This window comes from Epinephelus fuscoguttatus, linkage group LG6 (assembly GCF_011397635.1).
Source record: "Epinephelus fuscoguttatus linkage group LG6, E.fuscoguttatus.final_Chr_v1".
NCBI classification, from domain to species: domain Eukaryota; kingdom Metazoa; phylum Chordata; class Actinopteri; order Perciformes; family Serranidae; genus Epinephelus; species Epinephelus fuscoguttatus.
In genome coordinates this window covers 13845206-13872771 of record NC_064757.1, presented here as the reverse complement: position 1 = coordinate 13872771, position 27566 = coordinate 13845206, and the positions used below count along the sequence as shown (strand labels likewise).

General features: G+C 40.9%; 3 protein-coding genes across 10 annotated transcripts in view; 1 reads left to right on the top strand and 2 right to left on the bottom strand.

Annotated features, from left to right (window-relative positions):
- dock5 (dedicator of cytokinesis 5) overlaps positions 1–3963 on the top strand; it is a 46133-nt gene extending 42170 nt beyond the window's left edge. For 5 of the 8 annotated variants that reach the window (XM_049579985.1, XM_049579980.1, XM_049579984.1 and 2 more), the window contains 4 exons: positions 93–240; positions 460–619; positions 847–965; positions 1087–3963. In XM_049579985.1, coding sequence (XP_049435942.1) covers positions 93–240; positions 460–619; positions 847–965; positions 1087–1188 — 529 coding nt within the window. In that variant the 3' untranslated portion in view covers positions 1189–3963. The remainder of the gene's footprint in view (positions 1–92; positions 241–459; positions 620–846; positions 966–1086) is intronic. The other 3 variants (XM_049579982.1, XM_049579981.1, XM_049579983.1) reach the window with 2 other exon arrangements.
- A 3128-nt stretch (positions 3964–7091) lies between these two features.
- On the bottom strand, positions 7092–8069 carry LOC125890519 (uncharacterized). The gene has a single exon (XM_049579194.1). The coding sequence runs from the start codon at positions 8067–8069 to the stop codon at positions 7092–7094; it is 978 nt and encodes a 325-aa protein (XP_049435151.1).
- A 3089-nt stretch (positions 8070–11158) lies between these two features.
- Positions 11159–16390, bottom strand: vsig8b (V-set and immunoglobulin domain containing 8b). Its single transcript, XM_049579994.1, has 8 exons — positions 16294–16390; positions 15928–16007; positions 14213–14382; positions 13831–14023; positions 13459–13608; positions 13231–13353; positions 11953–12091; positions 11159–11864 (listed from the first exon to the last, which is right to left on the bottom strand). The coding sequence occupies exons 2-8, from the start codon at positions 15998–16000 to the stop codon at positions 11621–11623; spliced, it is 1092 nt and encodes a 363-aa protein (XP_049435951.1). The 5' UTR covers positions 16001–16007; positions 16294–16390; the 3' UTR covers positions 11159–11620.
- Positions 16391–27566: the final 11176 nt, after the last annotated feature.

Below are 27566 nucleotides of genomic sequence, written 5' to 3'. Positions count from 1 at the left end.
ACTGCTTCTTTTTTTGTCTTTGGTCAAATCGAAATGTCTTTATGATTGTACATCTTTCTGCATCTCTCTCTCTGCCCCTGATTATTCACCAGCAGTTCCTTGTTGTCCCGCCCCAGCGATCGCAGGACCTCGATTTTGTCCCGCTCGGAGGAAGACAACAGGATTGCCAGAAAGAACAGAAAGGAATGGAGTGTGAGCAAATCCCAGGTCCTACTGGAGAGGCCGTCCGATGCAGACGAAGTAAGGCCTTATGTTCAGGCGCTATCTTTTTATAGATGTTCTGCCATTTTCATTTCCGTGACACCCCACTTGCACTCAGGTGATTATATAAGCTGTTTACAAAACCATATCATCCCAATATTGAGTTTCTGTTACTCAGCTGTGCATTGGGAGCAGCTCCATTACGGTTGGCTGTTTTACATGGAAGCCTATGTCTTTGTTTTCCGGTGTTTATTCCAGACTCCTCCAGAGAAGCAGCAGAGACCCAAGAGTTTACAATTAGGAGACCGACGGCTCACCCTCTCCCTGTTCCAGGGTGTTTCATCCCAGCTCAGCCTGTCTAACCCTCTCAGCCCGCTACCTGCCTCTCCACACACTCCCCGCACACCACGCAGCTCCAGTATGTAACAAATAAGTATTGCTCAGACAAACACCGCACTGCGTGTCATCATTTTATTTTCTCTTAAAAAATATGCCTTGCACACAGAAAAGGAAGAATACCATGCCTGCTAACCTTGTGTAAGCACATTCTGGTCTATAGCCCTAATCAGGTCACGCACACACACATACACATATTCACAGATAAATGCGGTCTGAAATGCTTTTATTTCTTCTCTCCCGTCGTAGGTTTTTCATCGCTTCTCAGTGACAATGATGTCAATACCATTGACACCCCAGGGACACCCCCACCCATGCCTCCGAAGAAACACCCGCACGAGATTGACAACCCCGGGTTCTCTTCAGAGGTACATCTGCTTCGAGAAAATAGCACCCCCTCACTAATGCATATTTAATGACATGTAAACGTTAAAATATTCTCTTTTTATTTTTATTTGAAGTCCTAACGTGAACTCTCTCTCCCCACAGTTCACTCCTCCACTACCAATGAAAATTGAGAGCAAACCTCCCCCGCCGCCTCCGAAGACACGGAAGTCGATGTTCCCCACATACGAGCACACCCCCCACTAAGGCTACACCTGCACACGGGCTTTAAAGTTACACTAATTCTTTGATTTGGCTGTGATGAAAGCACAGTTTCATCCGTGGCATTGTAAAAACGCCACAGTATGGTACAGATGCAGGACCATCTACGTGGTGTGTGTGCAAGATTTCAGCACAAGAAAATTCTTTCTGATGCAAGTCACTAATGCCGAGCGGTCCTTTGTTCTCAAGTTTTAGCTGATGTTTTGTTTTGAAGCCGCAAGGAAGAATATATATGGGGTTATTGTCCTAAGAGGGTACTACTGCGCAGAAATGGATATATGATTTTTGGTACATGAGGTCACTGCAGCCTTGGATACAGTGGGCTTTTTAAGAGGTAATGAAACAGTGATTAGATGCTTTTTTTCTTAAAGAAAAATTAGTATGTTGTACAGACTTTATGACTCGCAGGGAAATGGAATGACCAATGCTGCAATGTAATATTTAGCTTTTATGTGCTGGAGTGACACTGGATGATTTTTTTCCCCTCTGAGCTGTTTGCCAGCATTCCATATTTGAGCAGGACAAAGCTGTATTCGAACTTGATCAAGAGCAGGGAATACAATGTACAGAATGTAAGTGTTAGTTTGACATGTAGTCGTTTTGTGTCTGATGATGATGTTCAGTAATATGATCAAACCCATTTCCCCAAACCACAAAGTTTTAGACACTGGATGGCATTAATGAATGTGCTGCAGATTATTTGTTTTGTTGTTTATGATGAACTGAATACTGTAACTGATGCTCTCAAACTGCATAACGCCAATGTTAGTGTTGAGTGGAAGTATGTTTTTTGACAGTGATAGTTTGACATTTTGGGAAATTCGCTCTCTTGCTGAGAGAGAAGATTGATACCACTCTCACATCTGTATGATGAATATGTATCTCAGTTAGTTTAGTTTAGCTTAGCATAAAGACTGGAAACAAGGGAAAACGGCTAGCCTGGCTCTGTGTGACGGGAACAAATTCGCCTACCAACACCTCTAAAGCTCACTAATAAACCATAATTGTTTAACTACAAGTTGTGGTTTTGCAAGTGGTTATGTGCAGTTGCCAAGTAACCAGAGAAGAGTCCTGTGGTGATTACTCACCTTATATTAGACAGAATTGTCAAGTTATTACACTAAGGCCCCCAGGAAGTGCGCCGGATTTTGAAGCCAACCTTCTTAGTGGCCAAACAGTGGAATTACAACTAACTGGTCCATCACATGATGCGACCTAAAAATACTTTTTCCAATAGACCTACATGGCAAAAGAAACAGCTGTAAATCAGTGGATAATCAGAATTTAATACGTTCAGTTGGATAACATTTGGAAAGTCTCGAAGAGCTGCATGATTGATTATTTTATCCCCATTCAAGTTAACTGAGCACTAAACTGGAAGTAGCTGGTACAGCTGGCTGAAATTTCTAGTGCAGCTGCTCTATGAGCACAGTGCCAAAGCAGTACCCTATCATCTGGGTAATTTTATACGCAGCAGTTGATCCATTTTTGCTTCATGGGCCACTGACCAGCTTCAGTAGCAAAGAGTGGTACCCCACTGCCAACGCTGTATCCAGGTCTCTTAATATATCCACTGTTTCCATCTTCAGTCTGACATTGCGTCTGCTCTCACTGCTTTCTGTCGGGGAGGGGGATTCGATTTCCACTAACCAATCACTAGACTGAATCTAACATCTTTTTAAGTCCACTCTGGGTTTGCACCATTACCATGCCAGCGCACACATGTGGTTTTAATTATTCCTCACTGGTTCCAACACAACAGCTTGACCGTGCTTGATAACAGCTTGACAGTGGTGTTAGACCCGCCCATGGTGCTGCTTGGTTAATCGTCCGTCCCCCCGTGGCGCTGATTTGTTGTTTTTTGTTTTAACCAAGAAACCATTGTTTCATGTCACAATGCCGGACCAGAATCTGTCAACTTGAACTCAGTGGAGTGGGCAGATTCAAAGGTCTGGACCCAGGCAAGGAAATTGCTGTTCCCAGACAATTAATATTTCAGCATATAAACACTTGAATTACTGTTAACAGCTGAGATGTAACGTGAATTAGTGAGTTTTAGAGGTGTGTATGTGGATTTTTTACCTTCACATAGAGCCACATAGCTGTTTGCTCATTTCCATTTGTTATGCTAATCTAGCGGCCGGCTCCTGCTACACATTTACAGCACAGACTTGAGACTTTTGTTCATCCTCTCGTCTGACTCTCTCCAAGAAAGTAAATAAGCATACTTGACATAATTCGAACTGGTCCTTTAAAGAACTCTAAACGCTGTATGGTACAAACAGAAACGCCTTGGAAGTTCACTTGAGTTTTATATTTCAGGTCTCAGCAGATATTTTTATATCATTTCATTATTGAAATTTAAATTATTGCTATTCATTGAGTTTTAATATTGCCATTGTTGTGCACACCCAGTGTGTACACAGGTGGTTTACTTTTATGCAGCATAAATTGAGTCTTATTTCAACATACCGCTTTACTGTGTGCTGTTTAAATCTTTAAAAGCAGCAATATAATGTGCCTTCAGAGTGCTAAATCTATGCATGTAAGCTGTTTTGAAAATGATAAAATTGAATCAATAATGAAATTGTCAGTATTTTAGATTTTTAATTGTTGTACAAGGGATTCACTTTTTTTGTACAGTACGCATTTCCTAACAAGCATCAAAGAAATTTTATACAAACAATGCCTCAAGAGATATATAATGATCTTTTTTATGAACAAGTTGTTGACTGAACAAAAATAAAGACCTATTGAAAGACCAGCAAACTCCTCTTTTCTGTGACATTGATTATTTTAGAAAGGCATCTTCTCCATCTCTTAACCACAATCCTGTCAACACAGTGAATACAGATTACTCTCCGTGCCCTCAGTGGAAACTCTGCGCTCACACAGACAGTCATTTGGACGCTGCTGATAGTGTGAAAAATTACCCACTCAAGCTTAAAACATCTAACAAACTGATGCGGAACTGGTGATTTATGCATTTCAAAAACAATTACAGTAGGAGTAAGAAAATGAGGCCTCTTTAGCTCACGCTGATGTCGAAGCTAAAGAGGCCTCATCTGGGGAGCCCGTCTGCAGGGAGGAGTTTATGAGATGTTTATAAGAGTTGTGTGATGGGTGCTGGTCTTGCTAATCTGGATTGCTAATGGTCTGTTCCTTCCTGTCAGATAGTGAGGTATGGGATATCATTCTCCCTGCATGTCTCAGGAGCAATAACCATTTGAAGCGATGTTCACCCATGCAAGGAGAGCAGTGTTGCAACTGCCAGGTTGGCTGGATGCTCTGTTGCATCTCCATGGAAACAATCTCTATACTGAGACATGTTTACAGCTTCATGCTGTATAGAATCTAAGGACATCCATCACAGTCTCCTTCTTTTCATATACAATGCAGATGTCTTTCCAGCCTCCACTCAACTGACAATACGCCAGTGACACATCTGTGTCTAACTATGAGTTGTTACAGTGTCTGAGGTCACACACACAAAAAAACCCCACTGTTTCCATTACCTTGAGCAAGTACTCAATGGAAAGTAGATTTTCCAAGCTCCAAACAAGCTACACAGATGGTTGCAAGCTAATTTTTTCTCTTATTTTACAATGATGGAACAAACTAAGTTGCACACAGTTTTCTCAACTTCTGCTGAAATATGTTGTATGCAGCATTCAGTGGTGGAAAGTGATTAAGTATATCCGCAATTCATACTTAAAGTCTGCTACATTTTTGAAGCCAGTATTATACTTTTACTCCATTTCATTTATTTTACAGCTTTAGTTGCCAGTTTTTTTGCAAGGTCAGATCATTAATACAAATATAATCAACGAATAAGATAAGTTAAAACTTCACTGAGCCCTTGGTGAAAATTCACATGCTACCCATTAGTATATATAGTAAAACAAATTAGCCTCACTGTTATCAGCTGAAAAAAAAATAGAGTGATGTTCAAAAATAATTAATCAGTAATTAGTTTAACACATTAGGTTAATATTCTGAAATGCAGCATTCTGCATAATAAGTGATTTTATTTTTTGTTCTTTGAGTAATTTTGATATGAATATTTTTGTAGTTTTACAGAAGTGTGATTTTGAAGTATGTCTATACTGTTGTTTGGCTACTTCTACCTAAGTATAACATTTGAATATCATCAATGATGACATTCAGAACATTAATTTTGCAGCAAATTACTTGTTGCGATGTGAAGATATAGAGTAATGGTGTCCTGAGCAGAGAATGAAGTAATGCTCCCTCTGTGAGTGATGTAATCCAAACTTCTCGCATGAATGTTAGTGCACGTGAGCACTTCTTTTTAACATGAAACTTTATTCAGAGTTATACCAGTTTAAAACCTACTGAACATCTGGATCAGAACTATACAAGCACTTATTAAGTTACCAGAGAAAAAAGTTGAGCCCACAACAGCAGGTGCTGGGTGAGCTGTCCATTTGCCAAATGCCAAAGGAGAAACAGATCTGTAACTTTTTCAGTGTTTTTCACCAGTTTTAATTGCCGTGTCTGTTTGTTTTGGAAAGGGAAGGCCTCTGCAAATAATTCGACCTCCTGAATAAAGAACACTGAAGGAATTCTTGCAGTTTGCAATCCTGGTCACTAGATGCCACTAAATCCCCTTAAATCTTACACACTGTTCCTTTAAGTAAAGGATTAAAATATTTCTTTCATCACTGTCATTCCCAAACAAAGACAAATAAAGATAGATAATAATATAATTGTATTATATTACATTATTGAGTATTGCATCTATATTGGCTGGAGATGTATCATATTGAGCTGTTTTTCTCCCGCCATGCCAAACCCAACAGCCTCCAACGGAGAGAGAAAGACAGGGGATGGGATGGAAGCCAAGGCCTCTGTACAACTTAACTCCCCCGCATCAAAGGAAGATATGCCATTCCTTACTTTGTCCATTTAGCCGCTGGAGGGATCCTGAGCCTCTGCGTGGAGGGGGATTAGCTGCACTATTGTATCTCTGCTTTGAACCTTACTTCGGGATGCCAAGGGGGTGTGAACTAATGGAGCATTGCAAAGAGGTCTGCTGCATTTTTTTTCAAACCCCCCCCCCCACCTATTTATACAGGGCAGGTTTGCTGGGCATGAGTGCACTTTTCAGGAACGCCCAGCTTCACACCCACACACACAGTTGCAGTTACACACGACCACACCTGGGAGCTGTCGAGCACAGGCGTGTACACTCCTGTTGAGGACCAGTGAACACATACACAAGAGAAGGTGGCGATTATAAGTGCTTTTCCCCATCAAGTTGATTTTTTTTTTCTCCCCTGACTGTTGCAGGAGTTTGGACTGGCAACCTTCCAGTTGTGAGCAGCCTTCTGTTGTCCTCGTGCGGAGCTTAAACTATCTGCAACTTGACTGAGGAAAAACTCTTAAAGCTGCTGTGATGAAAAAAAAGAAGAATTCAGGCTGTGTGTACTATCTTGTTTTATTAATATGCTCTGTACTCTCGCCACAGTCACATGTATTTTTTAACATTTTTCGATGGGTACGGGGTTACATCATGTCCAGGCAACCATGCTTTGGGATCTATTTTACAGGCCTGACTATTATTTGTTCTACTGAAATATTAATATTCATAGGTGCAGGCTGATGAGCGTGTGATTTGGATGGAAGGATGGTTACCTGTCCCGCTGTGATCTGTGCATCACTTGAACAGCTCTGCTCTAACACAGCTAAAATACCTTATTGATGTAAGAAATTGTAATTAACAGCGATAAAGCAGGACAGTAGTCATTACTGAAATTGCTGGCGCAAAAGATAAAAGAATAAGTTACTTCAAAGTTTTTAATAGGTTCAGACAATGACCAATTGATTTCAGCACAAAGACCGCCAGTGAGAAGCAAATTGGCTCCTCAAGTTTTAACTTTTGCAGGAGTGCTGGGTTTATCCTTTTGTTCAGGCACCTTCAGACAAGACAAACACGGATATTCATCCAGACAGACATTATATTCATGTATCAGAGATTTCCAGAATGTCTTTTTCCCGTAGATTAGCACCATAGCCGTTGCAGTCGTGTAGATGGACGTGAAGAAGAATGTGAGCACAATGATGTTCTCATGGTTCACCGATATCTGGTAGTTGACGTACAGGTCGATCACGAGGAAGAGGATGAAGACGGCCACCAGAGATAAAGCCATCTGGATCACTCTCATCTGGGAGCCCAGCTTTGGCCCATGGGCTCCGTTGGTGCTGGCTTTCATGTGGCGGAGATGGATGGCGAGGTGGACGGAGATGGAGATGCAGCATTTCACCATGAGCACCCCTGGCAATACATCAGCGAGGAGCAGGTACGTGGCTTCGTAGATCTTGCCAGAGAAGGTGTTGGGCAGTAAAACCCCGCAGTCGCTGTTCGTTGCGGTGTAGTTGTCAGGGTGAAACACCACGAGCATCGGCATGCAGGTGCCCAGGCCGCACAGAGGGATAAAACAAACAGCTAAGATGACGTGCTTGAGGATGACAGCCTGGATATGTGTGTAGCACTGATTGGGTGTGTTCACCAGCTTGGTGCTGTAGTAGAAAGTGAGAAAGCCTGTGTCCCACATGATGGTGAACTTGAGGCTGTAGATCACCAGCAGCATGATGCTGTAGGGCATCCCAGCAATGTGGCACTTACTGTCCACCTCATCCATGGTCATCCAGAAGTAGCACACTAGCTGGTGGGCCACGCTAGCCACCGACAGAGCCAAGATGATAGTTTCACTGGGACTCCACTTCTTCTTCTGCTTGTAGTTCCACAGACTCGTCAAGAAGATGTAGACATTGAAAAAGACGGTGGTGACAGCCAAAAGACCTGTCATTACCCAGAGGGCCAATTTATTCGTCCCATACATAATGATGTAATGTAAAGTAAACCTTTATGAGAATCACTATTCCTCTATGTGGCACTCAGCAGTCTGTGTGGGGTTCTGGCGAGTTTTGTTTTTGCTATGTTCAAGCAGATGAAGGCAAAAAATTATGCACACAGACTCCAAACTAGAGGATTCTTCATTTCTGATCCCACAGAATGAAATCAGTCACAGTTTGTCGGTGGGGCCTGGGGAAAAGATTCACACATTTAGCTCTTGAAATACATAAAACAGATCCAAATAGACTCAATTAAAACCTATTATGGTTAAGAATATATGTGAAATCTACAATTTAGGAGGCCACACACAAAATGAAGTAAAGTGTAGCTGAGGTGACAAGGTTAGAGCAATTAGGAGCAAAAACAACCATTTTTACCTCAAACATGGCTCCCATGAGGCTTTTTATCACTTTGAATCCTACTCAAGGTTTCTGCTTACACTCTCAGTGCCTCATTGTCGTCACAATACGTTGTCTGACTCAATACCTTGGGCTGCAGCTGAAGAATCCTTTGTTTTGTTGTTTTGTTTATCCAAGCATTAATCCTAGCCTGGAGTTGTCTGCAGGATGCACACAGCAAGGTGAAATCCTCGGATTTACGTGTTCCTTGGCTGGGATTTATAAGCATTTAGGTGTGATTTGCATCAGTTGTGACCACAGGTAGTGGTGATGGTGTATTTGCATTGACACGGGGTGGGCAGGATATGTGCTCATTAGGAATATCCGGTCACTTTACTGTGTGTGGATCAGTGCGGCGTGACAGCTCAGCCAATCCGCAGACCACACTCTGCCGGCTACGAATGCAAATGGTTATTCCTGCAGCTCGGCCACAAACACCAAACCGCACACACACTCTCTCTCTCTCTCTCTCTCTCTCTCTCTCTCACACACACACACACACACACACACACACACACACCTAGTTACCTGATAAGAAAAGCAAATCACCTCTGAATCACCTTCAGGAGCCTTTATAATGCACTACCTTATCACCATAGTTTGTACTGGGGAGGACACAAACTTTATAGACAGACTTTTAACAAGAAGTTGACCTCAATTATATTTTACTTTGTATTTAATTCAGATTGTTTGTTTGCTTGTTCTACATACATAACTATCCAGTCGTAGCAAACACAGTCCTGATTTCATGAGCAATTAATACAGCTTACCCAGGTCCTCATCCATCTTCATGAATAACGCTTTAACTTAGTTGATTCTATTATTGTATTGAATGATATATTTTATACTAAACAATCCACAGCCAAATTTTGAGGAGAAATTCTGCTCTTTTTCCACAATAGCTTTAAAAAAAAGGTCTTTTTCATGCGGAAACTCTTTGAATCTAGATATGAAAGAACATTCTGCAGTGGGAGCCTTTGCTCTTTAAAAAATAATTACTATGCCAACACTATGAGGAGTTCTGCCCTCTAAGAAACTTATTATTAAAAGAAGAGATTATGTGGTTTCCAAGTGAGGTTGCCAGACAAGCATTTGTAATTAATTACTGTATCTGTTTCTCCAGTCCATGCATGGATCAAAGGACAGGCTTGTGTACCCACTTAAAATACTCGAGTACTCAGAGAAAAACCAAGCAAACGGAGAGATACAGATGTGGGCATGTACCAACAAAAGTTGACAAGTTTTCAATTTGTCTTCGTGTGAAACAAACAAGTGACAAAAAAAAACAGCCCACAGACATAGTAAACATGTTTTGAGCGAGTGTGTGTGTATGTGTGCCGCCCACATGGATGGATTACTGAACGGGTCTACCAGGCACAGGCCCTGGGGCTCAAAGTGTCAAACCCCCCCAGGCCTACACTTGCATGGAGATTGTCAACAAGGTGTCCAAATAGAAGCTGGACAAGCAAGTGAAAGCCCTGGTGTGTGAGGTGTGCTGTAACAACCTGTCAGACGAGGAAATATGCAAACTGTGTTGGAAAAAAGGGCAAAACGACTAAAAAAGACACAAAATGACAACAACAAAAAAAGCAGTCACCACGTAGTTGTGTGTTTCCAGTCTTGTGTAGGAGAGGCGGTGGGGCCTTTTACACATCTGTGCCCAGGGGCCCATTGTCTCATAATCTGCCCCTTGCTGCTTGTTAACTTTTAAATAAAAGCTAATTTGAAAGAGAGGGAAGCCTGTCTTAAAACTGAAAGTTTGATGCTTTTTGGTTCTGGTCATTTGAAACAGCAACACTGTTTCTCAACAGCCTCTACAGTTTCAAGCAGGATGGGGGGAGGGGATGCTGATATTAAGGGGGCCCTTGGCAGAATTTATTACCAAGGGCCCACCAACCCTCACCACTTCTTGCAGCTCTTATTAATTCAGCATACACCTTTTGAAGATGGGTTCACGCCAATACAGACGAGAGGTGGGGCTGCGGGCAAAGTGCTGACTCTGGATTTGCAGAGTGGCAGCTGCAGGTTAGCGCCTCGACTACTAGCTGTTAGACTAATAACTAGTTTACCGGCTGCCGAGCGAAAACTGGAGAAACAGACAACACAAATGATGAAATTCGGTAGCTCTTTTGTTCTGCAAATGATTTTTTTTTTCCCAGGAGGCAAATGCACATAAGAGGATCAGGGGCAAAACTGGCTTCAGTCTCTCGCAATAATCTGATTCATGAGCAGCTCAAAGTTTGAATTTATATTTATCCAGTTGCAGCCCTGAAAATAGCCAGTTTCCAATCTGCGGACACAGACAGATCATTTTTTTCCCACCATGTTTATGTACAAAGTTCAGAATTTTAACGCCTCGTTTCGCACCATCTTCATCTTCATCTTCATCTTCACTGCTCTCCCAGACATTATGACCCTCTCTAATTAAATTGTATTTCAGCCTCTGACAGTATAGATAATTTCTTTTCATATCATATTTAATTTTGCATGTCAAAACAAAATATCTTATTCCATTATGATGCCAAAATAAGACTCCTTCAATTAAGTTTTCATCTTCTACAAAGACATTGTCACATCCTGCATCCTGTGAGTGGGAGATGTGTTTCAAATGTTATGTTGTTGTGTTGTGTCAGCCCTTATACCATCAAGCATAAAAGATGGAGCCCTGACACAAAACTGAACGCTCAGCAAACCCTAAATGGGATTTAGAGGGTCATTAAAACATGTTTTATTGTACACATATTTCTAAAAAAGTAATAAATTGATTGTCGTGTGCGTCATAGAAAAAAAGCCTCAGTAAAAATACGAGTTTTTTCATATACATAAATACATTTTACATAGCTTTAGCAAAATCAGTGTAACAATGAGAACCTATTCACTAGCAGTGATGTGCTACAGTGCATTATGAAAGTCAACCAGCTGTACATTTGTATTTGTCTAAGGGTTGAGGTAAGATTTTATGAGTCCCCAGTAGTTCCACACCAGCACTCCCATTATTCTCCGGGTAAATATACTGCAAAGCACCATTTGTCATACATACTTTACATGGAGTTCTTTATATGTGTTATACTTAAAAGTCCTTTCTTCAGGGACGTCGTCATATTAAAGATAAAAAGTCTATGATGCATTTGGATTGTGTTTACACAGGGTATCCATATCGATGGTCATATTTAAGAGGGGCACGGCTGTCCCCTGCAGTGGTTGGCTGTGATGCGCCGTTGCTCTCGCCTGTGTAGATGGGACTGTGTCCTGATTCACTGACGCTGGGCAGGTGCTTCTTCACAGAGCTGTACTGCACCCCGGGGTGGGTGCGGTATGCCAACACTGAGCGTAAACTGGAGGCTCTGCTAGAGGGTCGGCTCTCTGGGGCCTGGGCGTCCTCCCTGAGGAAGCAAGTGACACATCAAAAGATCTTCAGATTTAAGACCATCTCATGCATGTTTGAAATCGTCTCCAGCTTTGATACGTTACCTTATTTCATTTGCCACCTCTTTTTCGTAGCGACGCTTGTGGCAGCAGCAGACCAGGAGCCAGATGAGAAGCAGGAGGAGGAGCAGCAGCAGGAGAGCACCTATCACTGCCCCGACTATGACACCCACCTTATTGGTAGCTGGAAGAAAAGACATGGTGCTTTATTATGCCTGTCCTTATTTTTTGTCATAATGTTACAATGTCGGATGTTAATATTGAACGTGACCAAAGTTCCAAATAATGAGATAAGCGACTGCAAAAGTAATCCCTGTGAGCATAAACCTTAGGCTTCAGACTGTTCTGAATACTCTGTTTACAAATGTTTTTCCTCTGCTTTCGAAAGAAGTTGAAATCAGCTCGTGACGAATTTCTTTGTATCATCATCTACTCCAGGCACATTACTGCAAGTGCTTACATTACGTAGTCTACACTGCTACATGTGGCTATGTCCTAATATCAGGGACACATATAAACTTTGTTGCCAATGTTGCTCATGTGTCTCAGAAAGAGGGTGAATACAGGCATTAGGGCACAGACAGTATGATGAAAATTAATTGTTTTAAAACCTTAAAGCATGTAGACACGTTCTAGCAGAAACCCAAAATATAAGCAGAAACCTGAAAATAAGCATAATAGGTCCCCTTTAAGGTGAAAGAAGTGCAGCTTTCCTTCCTTGGCAGCAACCCAGTAGCTAGAATAAATCTTGGCATTGTACCTTTGTGCAAACCACAGAAACATTGTGTGTGTGTAATTCTGTAGCAAATAAATTGAAACTTTACATTTCAAGACTGTGGTTAACATGTGGTTAGGTTTAGGCACAAAAACCACTCAGTCATGGTTAAAGAAAAGATCACGTTTTGACTTAAAATACACAGATTTGTGTCACCATCCCAGTAGGTGTCACAACAATGACTCGCTAAAACACAATTGGTTTTGTTGTTTGTTGGTCTCAAAAAGTGGTCTCGCCTAGGTGTCACGCCATCAACCATCCCCTCCACCTCCTGATCACAAAATCAGGTTATATACTATGTCATTTTAGATATTTTGATATGAGAATCATGAAATGTATACATTTAATGTTTTTGTGGTTTGCAGAAACATAAAACACCAACAGTTACTTCTGGCGACTTGGCTGTGGGCTTGCATGTAATTCCACAACTTGTATGACAGACTGCAGCAAATACTCAGTCTATTCCACCATGCAGATGACAATTTAAAAGCTTCCTTGGTGTTAAGTACTTAAGAGTAAAATTAGATGATGATGTCACACAGACTTACGGTTGTATGCATGCAGTGCATATTTACACTGTCCTTTGCCCACAGCATTTTTTGCCTCACACACGTAAGTTCCAACGTTGCTGTCTGTATGGTTCCTTATCAAAAGCTCTCCAGTCTGTAGGTCTTAATGACAGGAGAGAGCTTTCAGTACAATCATATTATACAAATGCAACATGATGAAAAGTGCTATAGAGAAGCCTTTTTTTGTCTGTAAAGTTGCCTCTTCACCTTGGGTTGCAGTGGCTGGTATGGTACCGCTCTCTCTCCTCCATGTGTAAGTGAGAGGAACGGATCCCCGAGATGACTTGCAGCGGAGGGCGACCGTGCCACCTTTCTCCTCGCCGCCTTCGACCCAACACTTTGGAGCTGATGGGGGGACTGGAGACAGAAAAACAAATAAACACATCAATGCTTTAGTTCATCATGGGAGGGTTAAAGGTGTGGGAGAGGAGAACAATGTGAGGTATGGCTACAGAGAGAGGTGTGATCACTGACTGAGAGTGTCTACATTCCATGAGAGTGAGAGCTCCATTTAAAAGAGGAATGAGCAGACTGAGAAAATGAACAGGTAGAACCGGTAAAAGAACAGTTCCTTCTCACCCAATACCGCCACAGTGACTTTTCTCATGTCGACACCCGGCGCCTTCTTGACTTTACACTGGTAGGTGGCTGTGTCTGAGGGCCTCAGATCAGAGAGAGAGATGGAAGCGTCTCCCAGCTTGGGGTCCGTTATGAACTTGAGCCTTTTGGGGTCGCCGTAGTTGTCCGTCTTGCCCCCTGCATACGATAAGATCTGAAATGCAAAGATTGGGTTGAGTGATGACACCTCTTCAAAAGCAGGTTTTCCCAGTAACAGAGCCCAAAGGTAAAAATATATAACCCCAGCTCTTGCATGTTTAATGAACACTCTCATAATTTGCCCAACCTCCCAGACAGGTTTTTTCTCTGAAACATTCCTCTCTGTCTTCAAACCCACACCCACCAGTTTGTCTTTCTGTGTCATGTCCGGGCTCACGTTGGACCACTCAATGTCCAGCTCTCCTGTGTCTTGGGAGCCGGGGGTGTACGTGCATCCCAAGATGACTGTCTCCCCCTCAGCCTTCTGAATGGTCTGTGGGCCGGAGGATGTCACTTGCATCGCTTCTGTCACATCTAATGGGTCCGAAAAATTACAGTCAGCTTTGTCTGATCCATAATATACACTGATTCCACCCTCCAATTTTCATAATCATCTACCCAGGCCAAAAGACAAACATACAAAAAGACAGAAAAATAATAATTTCTCTCTCAAATGCATTAATATTTTTCCAACTTAATGGCTTTCAAGCTCTGGGCTTGTGCTCATAAACAGTCTCAGATTGGAGTAGGTGCTGATCTGAGACTAATTGGCCTCTTAAGTCAAACTGAGGAGGATTTGGAGCAGGAATAGAAGCAAAAGTGGTATTTTTGTGAAAATGGGTTATGTATTAATTTAAAACTCTTGAGGCTCATTAGTTGTCAGAAATATATGGGCAAATGATGATGAAAAGTGAATGGATGGGCACACATGAAAAATGTACTTGACAAGTGGCAGTTAAAAGCTGTTTCTGGGTTGACACACACCCTGCTGACTCACTGTTTATGGCCATGGATTTTAATTATTCCTGATAGCTTGACGTTTATAGAAAGAACTCGAAGCTGATTGTTATTACGTGGCGATGTGTTTCAGCAGATCGGAGCTATTTATCTTGGTAATGTTGTCATTCAACTTCTCAGACATCTGGAGCAAACTTCTCACCACCGTTTCTCCCATCTAGGTGATTAACCTTCGCTAAACGTCTGAATGGACCACGTTGATAAATCAAAACAGCCTCTCTTTTGACACCATTAAATCCACTATATCACTCTGAAAGCACTTCAATGCCACTGCCACAAAACAAGCATGTAAATGGCAGATGTGACGAAGGGAAATTGAAGGAAAAAAAAAAGGCTCAAATTAGTCAGTCAAATGTTTACACTGCAAAAGCCCCTCTGGGCAAAATGCTGTGATCTACAGAAGACGTGTTTTCCATGTGGAGAGGCATCTAACTTTCAAGTGAGTGCAGTCTCTGAGCTTGACACAAAGAGCTGCAAATATTCAAATCCTATGCACCTCCTTTTGGGCCCAGACGTGATAAGAGCTTTGCATGTGTTCTTTATGTACTCTTTCACTCTGCTGTGTGTGCTTGATTTACTTTCACCTCTGTTTTTGTGTTGTTTGTGTATCAAAATACACAGCCTGGATTGAAATCAAGTAATTAAAGACTCTCAGTGTCTTACTTTACAAATGCACACACCAGTTTGAACCTTAGCAACAGGAGCACATATGAAAAAAGCTATGAATGTGATGCAGGGTACCTGCCAGCTGCCTAAATTATATGTACACGGTTCATTGATTGTCAGCAATGCAATCCAGCAGTTCGTATTACTGTCGGATCATAAGCTAAGAGCATGTCAGACTGGGCGCTGTATTGTGTGAGTCACGGAGCAGACAGAAAAAACACCAGTTCTGTCAGTGAGCATATATTCTCTGCTCTCTATGATCGGAATATTAGTGCCTTCCTGTGTAAAGGGCAGTCAGGGGGCAAGAAAAAGCAATTAAAGACAAATGCTGTATTTGCTTCAGCCTTACTTATCCGAGACCTTAAACATATTCCTTAGACATAAAATTAGACTCACCTGTCTTCCGCTGGATTGTTAGCAGAAACAGCACAGCCACCTTTAGCCTCAGACTTGTGAATACAGGCTCCATTATAACCCTGAAAGCAACATGAAGTGAAGAAATTACTGTGAGGGTGTATTTCCAGTGAACGTCTACTACCTTTGTCTCTAATTTGATTCCACAAAAGTGAAAAGGTCTCTTAAGTATTGTCATCCACCTCTCTAACACAGTTGTTTATCTTAAATCTAACCATGCACCTTGGAGCTGCTCTAAAATAAATATCAATGTAAAACAAGCAGAGGTAAGATCAACTGTTTGGTTCTTAAGTACACACAATAGGAAGAAAATCAAATAGAGGAAAAAATAAAATAGTTCTGACTTACCTTAAAGTGGAGAAATAATCCAGAGTTAAGGTACGTCCTTGGAGTCCTGGCAGTGTCTCAGTACTGGTGGAGCCTGCTTATTTTGTTCTCAGGTGAAACTCAGTAGCAATAACTGTGGCCACACCCTCTCTGTCCATAGTGCATCTGTTGGCCACTCCTAGAGTTGGCAACATTTAAAACCTCCTTTGAATAGGTTTTATTTTTGGCAACTCCTTTTTGTAGGTTGGAAATGAGTTCATTTACTTAACAATAAGTTTTGAATGTTAGTATTTGTTCTCTAATCACGGGCTAATGTGTAGCAGCTTACGAGAGAGATGATTACCTGTTAGTGTTGAGCTGTTTGACAGCTTATGTTGCTGCGCTGCATTTTATGCTGGTAAACATATCAGTTGTCTGTCATGCCATATCAACTTCCTGTGTGCAGTATAATAGGACTTCTGTATACTGTGATGTTGTTTACATGTAGTCAAATTGATTTCTGAAAATAACACATTATTCTATGTAGATCTTAAAAAAGGTGGTTTAGCAGCAAAGTAATTTATTCATGTTTGACAAATTGCTGCTGCATATCCTCCAGCCCTTCCCCAACACACCCTCCTGACACACCCATGAAAACACACTTGCAGGCAGACGTCATGCAAAGAGACCTATGTTGATTTCAGTGACAAAGCTGCAATACTGGAATGCAACGGCTGCAGTAGTCAGTCAGTAGATAAAGCCTTTATTGGATGACTAAGCTTATCACAGGGATCACAAATAGTTTGAGCTATTCTGAGTCAGCCTACAGTGTCAACACTTCTTATCAGCTATGAATTATTTACCAAAATGGTGAGGTTCAGTCTGGAGTTGAAGGAGAAGGTTGAGGATTTGGTGGTAACTAGCGCTGAGGATTTCAGATTGCATGTGCCAAGCTACTGTAGAAACATGGCAACATGGCGGACTCTGTAGACGAGGACCTGCTCCAACAAAATTGCTGCAAACAAAATTGCCCCCTGGGGACATTAAAGGTCTAAGTCTAAGTCTAAGTCCTTATGTAGATATAACAGCTAATTTTAAGATATGAAAACACAATGAGTCTTATTTTCAAGTGATATACACTCGTGAAAATATACTTATTATATTATATCCCATTCCTGCCAATATATCACATTAAATCCGACACACTGGATCTTTAAACAGCTCCAGATGAGTGTTCAAGGTGGCTTATATAATCTGTTTTTAACGAACAGAATCTCACTGTGGCTGATGACCCAAAAAGTAAAAGAAAGTCATTGTCGATGAAGTTGGATAAAGCGGTGGAATTATTCGCTATTGATTCTGTGAGAGTGTACAGTAGGTGATGTGAGCACGGAGCATGACGTTTGCCATTAGGAAACCTAAGTGCTGGGTTAATGTGATCCTGCCAATAATGTTCATTAAGGAGATGAACAAATTAGTAACGCTCAGGATGAAACATGATCAGAGAGCAAATGTGAAAGCCACCCCCTTGCCTCTTTTGTTCCACGCCGCGTTTGCAAGCTGTATACCTGAGCTTCACACAGCGTGCATGAGTGACACCATATCTATAAATCTACTCATGAATGTGTTCATGAGTGATCCTGAAAATGTCAGGGTGTGTGTGAAGCGATGCTGTGTAGCTCCTTTACCAGCAGGTGGTTAATTGCCCCACTCGTCCCCGCCCCCTTCTTGGTGTAAGAGAAGGTTCTGGCACTGGAACGCTGAACAGACTGTGTGACAGGACAAGGCGGGACCAAACAGACTGTAGTGGAACGCTGCACAAGACCACCATTAAGACTGCAAAAGAGAGTGTGATGAATACATTTGTGACCTCAGTGACACAGCACCCTTTTTGTTCACCCAATGCTTTCTTAATTATCCCACTAAACTTGGTTGATTAGAGGTAGCCAAACTCCAGCCTCGTCTTTACCGCCAAGATTTGCTATAACCCCATCCATCTTCCCAGATTTGGCAAAGGTAGCCTAATCACACCACAGGGTAGCAAACAAACCACCTTGACAGATGTCCAAATTACAAGTAAACAGCCTAGCAGAGGAGGCAAACAAATGACCAAAGCAGGGAGGGGAGAGGCTACAGAGAGGCTGGGCTTGCCAGCAGCCATACTGAAATAGCATGGCTGCGTGAGTCACGGTGTGTCAATGTCAGGCACATATATTCGTCTTTTTAAGGTGGAACGCCACTGGGACAAGGATGGCGCTTCTGGCAGAGGGAGGCAGTCACTCAGCCCCTCAAAGAGCTACGTGAGTGGAATACAGCCAGCACATTCTGGGCTGCACACCATATTCATGACCCCTGCTGAATGTCTGCAATTAAATGTCCACTCTGACAGCAAAATTGATTTTTTTTGTCTTCTTTACAACAATCAGTCCGTATTCACAGATGTCCTGCCCATCATAAACATACACTCTGCAGTTTGGGTGGTGTTAGTTACACCATGCAATAATGACTGCAGAGGCAGAATCAAGCTTATGTGTTGTCTTGTTATACTGTGAAGCCGCTATGATTACTCCCTCTCTGTGCACGGTGCATTTTCAGCTCCTTCTGCCCTGCATGCTTTCCATGTGCCATGCTGCAGAATAAATAATAAAGAGGCAAATGCAAGGATTCCTCCCAGCCTCTGTGATTCTTTTTCTCAGTAAGTAACCCACTAAGGAAAGGGCAGAGCTACCATCAAAGCATGCTTGAATGATGCTGGACACAGCAGGACAAAATCCCAGCGGTTGCCTACTTTGCTTTCATTCTCCAGTATTAATGATATTGAAACTATTGCGGCGAGAGATGGCATTATCAGGATTTTGTTTTTGCAACATTAAAAGCGGTTATAAAAGAAAATGTAGATGGGGTCAAATGAGAAATAGAGAGAGAGAGGGAGAGAGAGAGAGAGAGAGAGAGAGAGAAACTTCAGTGTGGAAATACAACATCCCACACAAATTTGAGGAGGGTGAGCAGGGTTACTACATCGAATAGACACCAAGGACACCCATAGAGAGCGTTTTTGTTCCAGTAAATCACTTCCACTGAGAATCTCTGTCCGCATATGGACAATTATGATCAGCCGAGAGTCCATTGAAGCAGGAATGTGTGCCAAAACCTTATCCTGCGTATGCAGACGAAACACTTCCTGAGGACTGAAATTAGACAGGTGCAGTTAAACCCACATGAAACAAGAAAAAAGCCCCAACGGCCTCCCTTCATTTACAGTAGGCTGCTCCTTGGGCCTGCTTAAACTTCTAACCTCTGAACATGAAAAGGCAGGGCTCTATGAGAAATTCTGCACATAAAATACGAAAGTAAATGAGAATTTATCGTGTATTTACTACTCCATTCCTCCCTCGGTTCACAAGCTGCCCACCCACATATGCACCCGCACACGCGCTCACTCACATGCACAAACACACACACACATGCACACACAGCCTCCAGCAATATAAGCATGGACGGTGGACCCCATAATCCAATAAGTTGTGCTTCTCGTGCTAAACCCAGTGAAGTCTGGCACACAGAGAGAGTCCATGGAGACTACGGTCCCCTAAGCCTCGCTTGCAGGAGTGGGATAGAAACTGTATTCTCTGAAAAAGAACTTCAGATCTCTCTCCCCCTCTCTGCTTCTACGATAGCTCATATATCCCACACACATTGGGGAATTATGATATAATGATGTAATTTAATGCTGACTTCTCTATGTTTTTTTTAATATGAATTAAGAGAAAGATTCTTAGAAAAAAAGCCTTGTTCACTGACTGTGTTATAGAAAAAGACTGGTGATGAAAATGAGCACGATGTTATGCTTTATTGTCTGTATCCTCAGTCAATAAAAAAACAGACACACGTTCATTCGGAGGAAATTATTTCTGCAGAGTTGAAACTCAGTTGAATGGATTTGCATACATGCTTGGCCATGCTTGAAAGCAACATAATAATTCATAGAGTGACGGCAATTTTCATCAAAACACTAACAATAGTTTGTGGAATAGAATTTGCATTCTTTTGATGCTGTTTGTCTGTCACAGCTACAAATTAGTGAACTTGACTTTGTTGTAGTCTGACTATTACAGTCAATTCTGGGCAGTAATAAAAGCATGACACTCTCACACAGCAATTACGCAAGCACTCAGGCTATTACACACTCCATCCACCATTGTCATTTACAAACTGCTGCTCATCCCAGCTCTTACCTTAAATGTAACCCAAAGCTTAAAGGAACAGTTCATCTTTTTGGGAAAGTAGTTTATTCGCTTTCCAAGTATAAAAACAACACATAACTTTTTCACTTGGGAAAAGCTCATGAAGCTGTAAACACAAGATTGACACGTTACCCCCCATTTCTTTGTTTATTCCATTTCCTGTTTCTTCTCTTCACTTCGAGTTGCTATTTCTGGCTTTAGTAAATACCATAGACTGTATATAAAGATGGATGATACATCTCCACTTCCTCCTACTGTACAAAAGTGAAGCCAAAATATCTCAGCTACGGACACAGCCATCTTCATTATTTGGAGCCTGAACAGTATGGATGGGGATCAAGTTCCCGCCAATACGATCGTCCAACCTAATCACAAGCAGCACCATTGATCCTGAGCACACTGATTGGCACATACAGCTGTCAATCATGACGTCAGACAGCATTTTTATGGCCTAGCTTTTTACATAACTAATTAAAACCAAAATTATCAGGAAAATGAACACTTGGACAAAAATCAGTGTGATAAAAACTGCCTAAAATGACAGAAGCCATCTTTTGGGAAAAAATATTTATTATACACTTTAAACTTTTATTTTGGCCCATATCCCATGTTCACTAACATGAAAGGGAGAGTTTAAGACCTATACTGCAGCCAGCCAGATTGAGGTTTTGGCTCCACTTTTGGGGAGCTGTCATGCTGTCCACCTTTATATTCTTGGAACAATAAGAAGTCATGCTTGAGACAAAGAAAAATGACAACAGTGGTGCTTGTAATGTCTGTAAGATAAGATTTCAGTTAAGGGTGGATACACAAGCAATATGCTGAAACATCTTTCTGTGCAACATGGGCTTCAATTCCAGGAATGGCATGTATTTGACACTAAGCTATAGTGACACTGCGTCCTAGCAGTTCGTCCATTACCGAAGGGGAGATATTCTGTTACAATAACATCAGTGCCACACTAATCTCTATCAGTATCTGCATATAAACATGGAATCTGAAGGCAATGAGACAAGTTTTTGGTAGGCCGATCTGCAGTGTGTTTGATAAACACTGCTGACAATTTAGTTTTTTGTTAGCTTTTTTTTAAAAAATTATCAGCATTCATATGCAGATTTCTCTTTATAGACATTAGCCAAAATGACAGAAGAGTTAGTCTTGGCCCAGATACCACCTGGCTACACCGGAACCCCACGAAATATTGTCCGTGGCCCCAGGAGCCTCAATCATTGTCAAACCAATAGCAGATGGGTTTCAAGATTGGCAACGTGAGGCAGGCTGAGCAGATTTTTTCTTTGACTATGAAATCCTAAATGAAAATGAAGGCTGTCCAAATATTCTCTCGTTTTATCCATTTAAGATGATGACAGACAGACTGTTGCAACACTGTGTTCAGACTCACATTTAATAAAAGAGTTGTGTTGATGCTGTAGACATGTGTAGGCGTACTGTTTTTAACAACAGAAAACTGATCAGGAATGGATAAAGAAATTGATGAAGAATTGGACCGATAAAGGGAAGCCATTATGGCACTGGTAACTATTAACTCGTATCAATTCCCACCCTTACTTCTAGCTCTGTTTTGTTCTCTAACAGCTTCCAGTATCAGTCCCTTTAGCTGCTAACTGCTCCACTGTGCTCACTAGCTTTTGGCTAACTTTGTCTGTCTGCTGTTTAATGCTGGGCGGTGTGGAGTTGGTTTATAGAGCTATCTCGTGACTGAGAGTGAACCAGAACAGTAAAGTCATGGGATATAAAACCAAAACAACAAGCTGAAAGATGCTAAGACGCTCAGTAAAGCTGATGGGAACTGCAGAGTGATAGTTCTCTGTCGGTTTATCATTACGAGTGACCTTTCACATTACACAGTCATTTCAGCCATTGTTAATGTAAAGATATTGATTAGAACTGCTTCAGCGTATTATTAACCCTAGCCTGGTCCTGACTTTGACTTTAAATCAAACTACAAACTATAAACTAGCCTGTTAAGAAGCAAGGACGGGCCAGAAAACATCAAGGAATGACCTCACATAATACTCTGAAGGTCTAAAGCTTCTCTCTCTCTCTCACACACACACACACACACAGATGCACACACACACACACAGATGCACACACACACACACACACACACACACACACGCCATTCATCCAGATAAATTGATGGTGTGGGTGGATCGCCCGCTCTGCTGAATTGAGCTGCCCATTTAACCTGGAAGGAAAAAAAGAGTTTAGACACAAGTCTGGTGTGATGAAGAGAAAGAAGTTGGACAGAAATACTTGATGCTTTTCATTTGTGATTTTGCTGAACTGTGAACTGAACCAGAGAAGCCCTCGTTTTACTCCACTTAAGACACACAGATGCCCAATATCACACAGTTCAGTGAGGATTAGATGGGCAGGGCCATCCAATCTGTGCGGTTTTTCTACATTGTTCAGAATAGAATAGTTAGAAACAACAATGTAAGTTCTGAGTGTAGTTGACACCGGCAAAATAACACTGCATTAGTTTGCACAAAGGGGTGTTCTCAGACCTTTAACAGAATAAGTAATTGTATCTTTTTCACAGTGCATGGGAAAAGGCAGTCTACTGTTCATCATAGATTTTTACTGCACCATATCTTTCTTCTTATTTACATCAGACTGTAGATCCTCAACCACATTAGAACTAATATTTTTCCTCCCAGACACATTGCATAAAACCAAGAAGCTTTGTTTGTGTTGGATTTGGTCACGAGTCAAGATAAGTAGACCAGGCTATAAGAACATGTGGTCTCATTTATTATGTTGCAGTTGAAACACTGTTGTAGTGAAGTTCAATATCCTGAGTGTGTCCTATGTGATAAGGTGCTGTATGCTCAAGCAGTTGCACGGGTCAATCCTCATCAAGATGTTTAATGACTGCTTTAATGACTCACTGCGCAAATGAGCTGAGAGGATAAGGTTATGGACTTATAGAGATGACCAGTTGTTTGGATCTGCATAGTGTTGCACATTTTACATCTTATTGATTAATGAAGTTTTCCTTTCAAGTTTTATTAATATAGACGTGATGCATTGTTATGATGCATTGCACATTTGTCCTAGTGAGAGGTTACATATGGTGCATTGACTGCAACGATGGTGTCTGCCATCTGTCATGCACGATTTCATCATTGTGCAAATGATGTGCAACTTGATTGTGATTAGAATATTTTCCTTGCCAATTAAATTGCATAAATGTATCGTGGAGAGACATGTTTTTTTTTTGTTTTTTTTTTTTAAAAATGAAGATTAAGATTCCTAAAGCATGTTTTATTTAGGTAAAATACCAACTCAAATGCAACAATAAATGTTGGCATTATACATTTCTGCAAACCATGAATGTGGTACATTTGCAAATTGTTATGTAGTGGATACGTTAAAATGCAACGTAGTGATGTGCCCCAAATCCCATTGGTTATGGGTCAGAAAAGATGAAGTTTTGGTTTAAATACCCAATGTGGTGCTCATTTTTTTGGCAGCAGGACAAGCAGCAATGTCTCTGTAAAAAACAACTGCTTCGTAACACTATCCTAGCAGGAGAGGCAGCTATGTCTTGGACAAAGCAACAACTTTTCATGGCACTATCTTGTCAGGAGCAGAAATGTCTCTGTAAAAAGCAACCACTTTTTTGGCACTATCCCAGCAGGAAACACAGAAACATCTTGGTAAAGAGATCACTTTTCATGCCACTATCCTCGCAGGAAATGTAGCGATGTCGTGGTAAAAAGCAAGGGGTTTCATGGCACTGTCTCTGTGGAAATGCAGTGATGCCTCTGTAAATAACAACCTGTTTTTGTGGCACTATACCTGGTGGATATGCAGCAACGTCTTGTAAAAAAAAATTACCCTTTCCTGGCGCTATCCCTGGTGGAAACAGCAACGGGTCACCTAGAAACAACCAGCTTTGGCAGCTAAAAAGCAGCTGAAAGTGCAGGGATGACTCTCTAAAAGAAACTGGATTTGTTCTTTGTGGGTCTCAAACAGTGGTCTGCAGTAGTCTGCAGCGTGGCAGGCATCTCAACTCATGTACTATGTCACTTTAGAAATGCTGTTATGACATGTATGAAGTACACAAATGTAAAATGTCTGTGGTTTGGAGAAATGTACAATGTCAGCATTTTCCTCTGGCAACTGGGCTGAAAATAGCTACTTTTTGCTTTGTCCAATAAATGCAATGTATTGAAGGAAAAGCCTTAAATATTTTATATGTTATTTATTACTATTATGATAAATATGGGTACCTTAGTTTATTTCGAGTGGGTCCCACGTACACAGTCGTGCAGCTGAAAATACTCACTAGAGCATCAAATAATGTGCCTGAATATAGACCCAATGGATGTGCTATTTAATCTCCTTTAAGTAATGTTTTATAAAAACTACAGAACCCAGCTGTCTCAGGGAATTATAAAGCCTTTTAAAAAAATAAAAGTATACATTTGTAACCCTTTTGTAAAGATTATGCCATAAGTAGGAAACAATATGCTTGAGGATGAGAACAACAGATAGGCAGGGGAAGTGGGAAACCTATTAAGAGACGCACTAACACATCAGTGGCTGTGGTCTTTTAACAGGATTTGTTGACAGAAACATAAATATTAAATATCAGCAGTCTCATCCTTACACTGTTTATAAGAAATGACTTTATACTGCTGTAAATATGCAGATCAGTGCAGTGACTAATATATTAATTTATTACATGAGCATGTTTTATTTACTTGTATGCTGGTTTTGCAATTCAAATGCAAATTATAGATGTCATGTACAGATGATAGCGTGTTAAAAAGTTACTGTGATACAACTCCCCAACTCCACAGTTGTCCTTCAGAGGCAAGTCAAACACACACATTTCAAATGACCCAATAAAACCCCACTGTTGTTTAGTAATGTCGGTTTTCTTGCTGCTCTGGCGTGCACGCATTTTCCCATGCATTGAATAAAGTGGATAAATAAATATAATCTGTTTAAAATGTTAAAATATCTCTCTAGTCTAACCAAGCAGAGCAATTTGCTATGACAACACTCATTGCACATGACCACTCAAGTTATCATAACATTACAGAGATGACTGCATTAAGGACAGAGTGCATTAATATTACAGCAATGTATTTTCATAAAGAAAAAGAACCAACAACAAAACAAAAATTGCATATTGCAGAAGATATGAAAATGAAGATCATGCTAATCATACCAAAATATAATTATTCAATAAATAGCCAGTGATGAATGGTATTATTTCGAGAGCTTCCAGGACAGTGAAGTCAACAAAAATAAACTCTCATCAGCTAGCTGCTAATTAATTAGTTCACTATTTCTAGCCGCAGTAATCATACACTGACACAGACTAACTTCTGTCTCTCAGAAGCACAATGCCAAAGGTGTTTTACAGCCAAACGCCTATTCATAAATGTCATGAGTTATAGATTAGACTGGGGAAATACAGAGCAATCATTACTTCAGCTGATTAGTGTGTTATTGAACTGGATGTAAATGTAGCGTTGCATTGTGGAGAAGTAATTGTATTCAACAGAAGCCGCTTTTCTCACTCTGGCTTGCTATTTTGAAACATACAGAAAAAAACAGGATGATAATCACTGTTATCAAACCATCGCAGGCACTCTCATATGTAACTTTTAAAAAGATCAATATTTGGAGCATCTTCAGCTCTTACAGAAAACCGGCAATTTGAGTCAGCTGTGAGGAGGCAGGTCTGGAACGAGACTAGCTGTGATGAATGATGATTGGGAGTCTCTAGACGACCACACGTAGGACTTCAATGATATCAATACAAGATTGCATTGTTTGTCACCTGAAACAATTTGTCAACAAGTAAGAGTCTGACTGTCCCTTTGGCAAAAATGAGCGATGCATTGTTGATGGAGCTCAGACCAGGAGGTTTGATCCTCAAGCCAAAAAAATGTCAGATGATAAAACAGCCTTATAATAACACTACTTTCAAATGTGATATACATCCACTTCAGCTGATGGATCTTTGCTCTAATTAGCAAACAAGCTCTGCTGAAAATGTGGTTTTATTATTTATGCCACAGTGTCAGCTGTGCCAGGCTAATGCTGATGTCCAGCCCAGTCGCCAATATAAAGTGTATTGTACATTTCTGCAAACCACCAATAACTATTGTAGCTTTTATACTGATCATATCAACATTTCTACAGTGATATAGCTCAGATCACATATGGGATAAGATTCTCAGCAGGAGGAAGAGGGGATTTTAGTGGGTATTTTTAACAGTACATCTGGACATTTCCACCCATGTCTGTGGTGACAAAAACAAGTATTCTTAATAAGATGTCAGGATATTTTCAGCCATGTTTATGATGACAAAACTGGTTATTTTTAACAAGACATCGAGACATTTCCAACTGGGTTTCTGGTGACAAAACCAGGTATTTTTAATAAAATGTCAGGATATTTTTAATTGTGTTTGTGGGGAGCAAAACAGATTTTTTAACAAGATGTTGAGACATTTCCAGTTGTGTTTGTGCCAATAAAAACAAGTATTTTTAACAATGCTGCAAGGAATTTCTAACTGTGTTTGTGGCAAAAAAAGGTATTCATTAGACATTTCTCACCATATTTGCGGTGACAAAACTGGGTATTTTTCACAAGATGTTTAGGGTGACCAAAACAGTAATTTTTAATGAGAATTTGGGACATTTTCAGATGTGTTTCAGGTCACAAACCTGGTATTTTTGATGAGAAACAAGGATTTTTTCAGCTGTGTTTGTGGTAACAAACTCGGGTATTTTAACAAGATGCTCAGACATTTCCAGCCATGTTTGTGGTGACAAAACTGGCATTTCAACCTGCATTTGGGGAGACTAAAACGGGTATTTTTAAAGACAACGGGGCAATTTTAGCTGTGTTTGTGGTAACAGTTGCGCTTATTTTATAGAGGCGCTGGGACACTTCCAGCCGTGTTTCTGGTGACAAACCCGGCTATTTTAAAAGAGACATAGGGAAAGGTGTGTTTGTGGAAAACAAAATCTGTATTTTCAGTATGTATTGTTTGCTGTATTTCATTGTTTTGC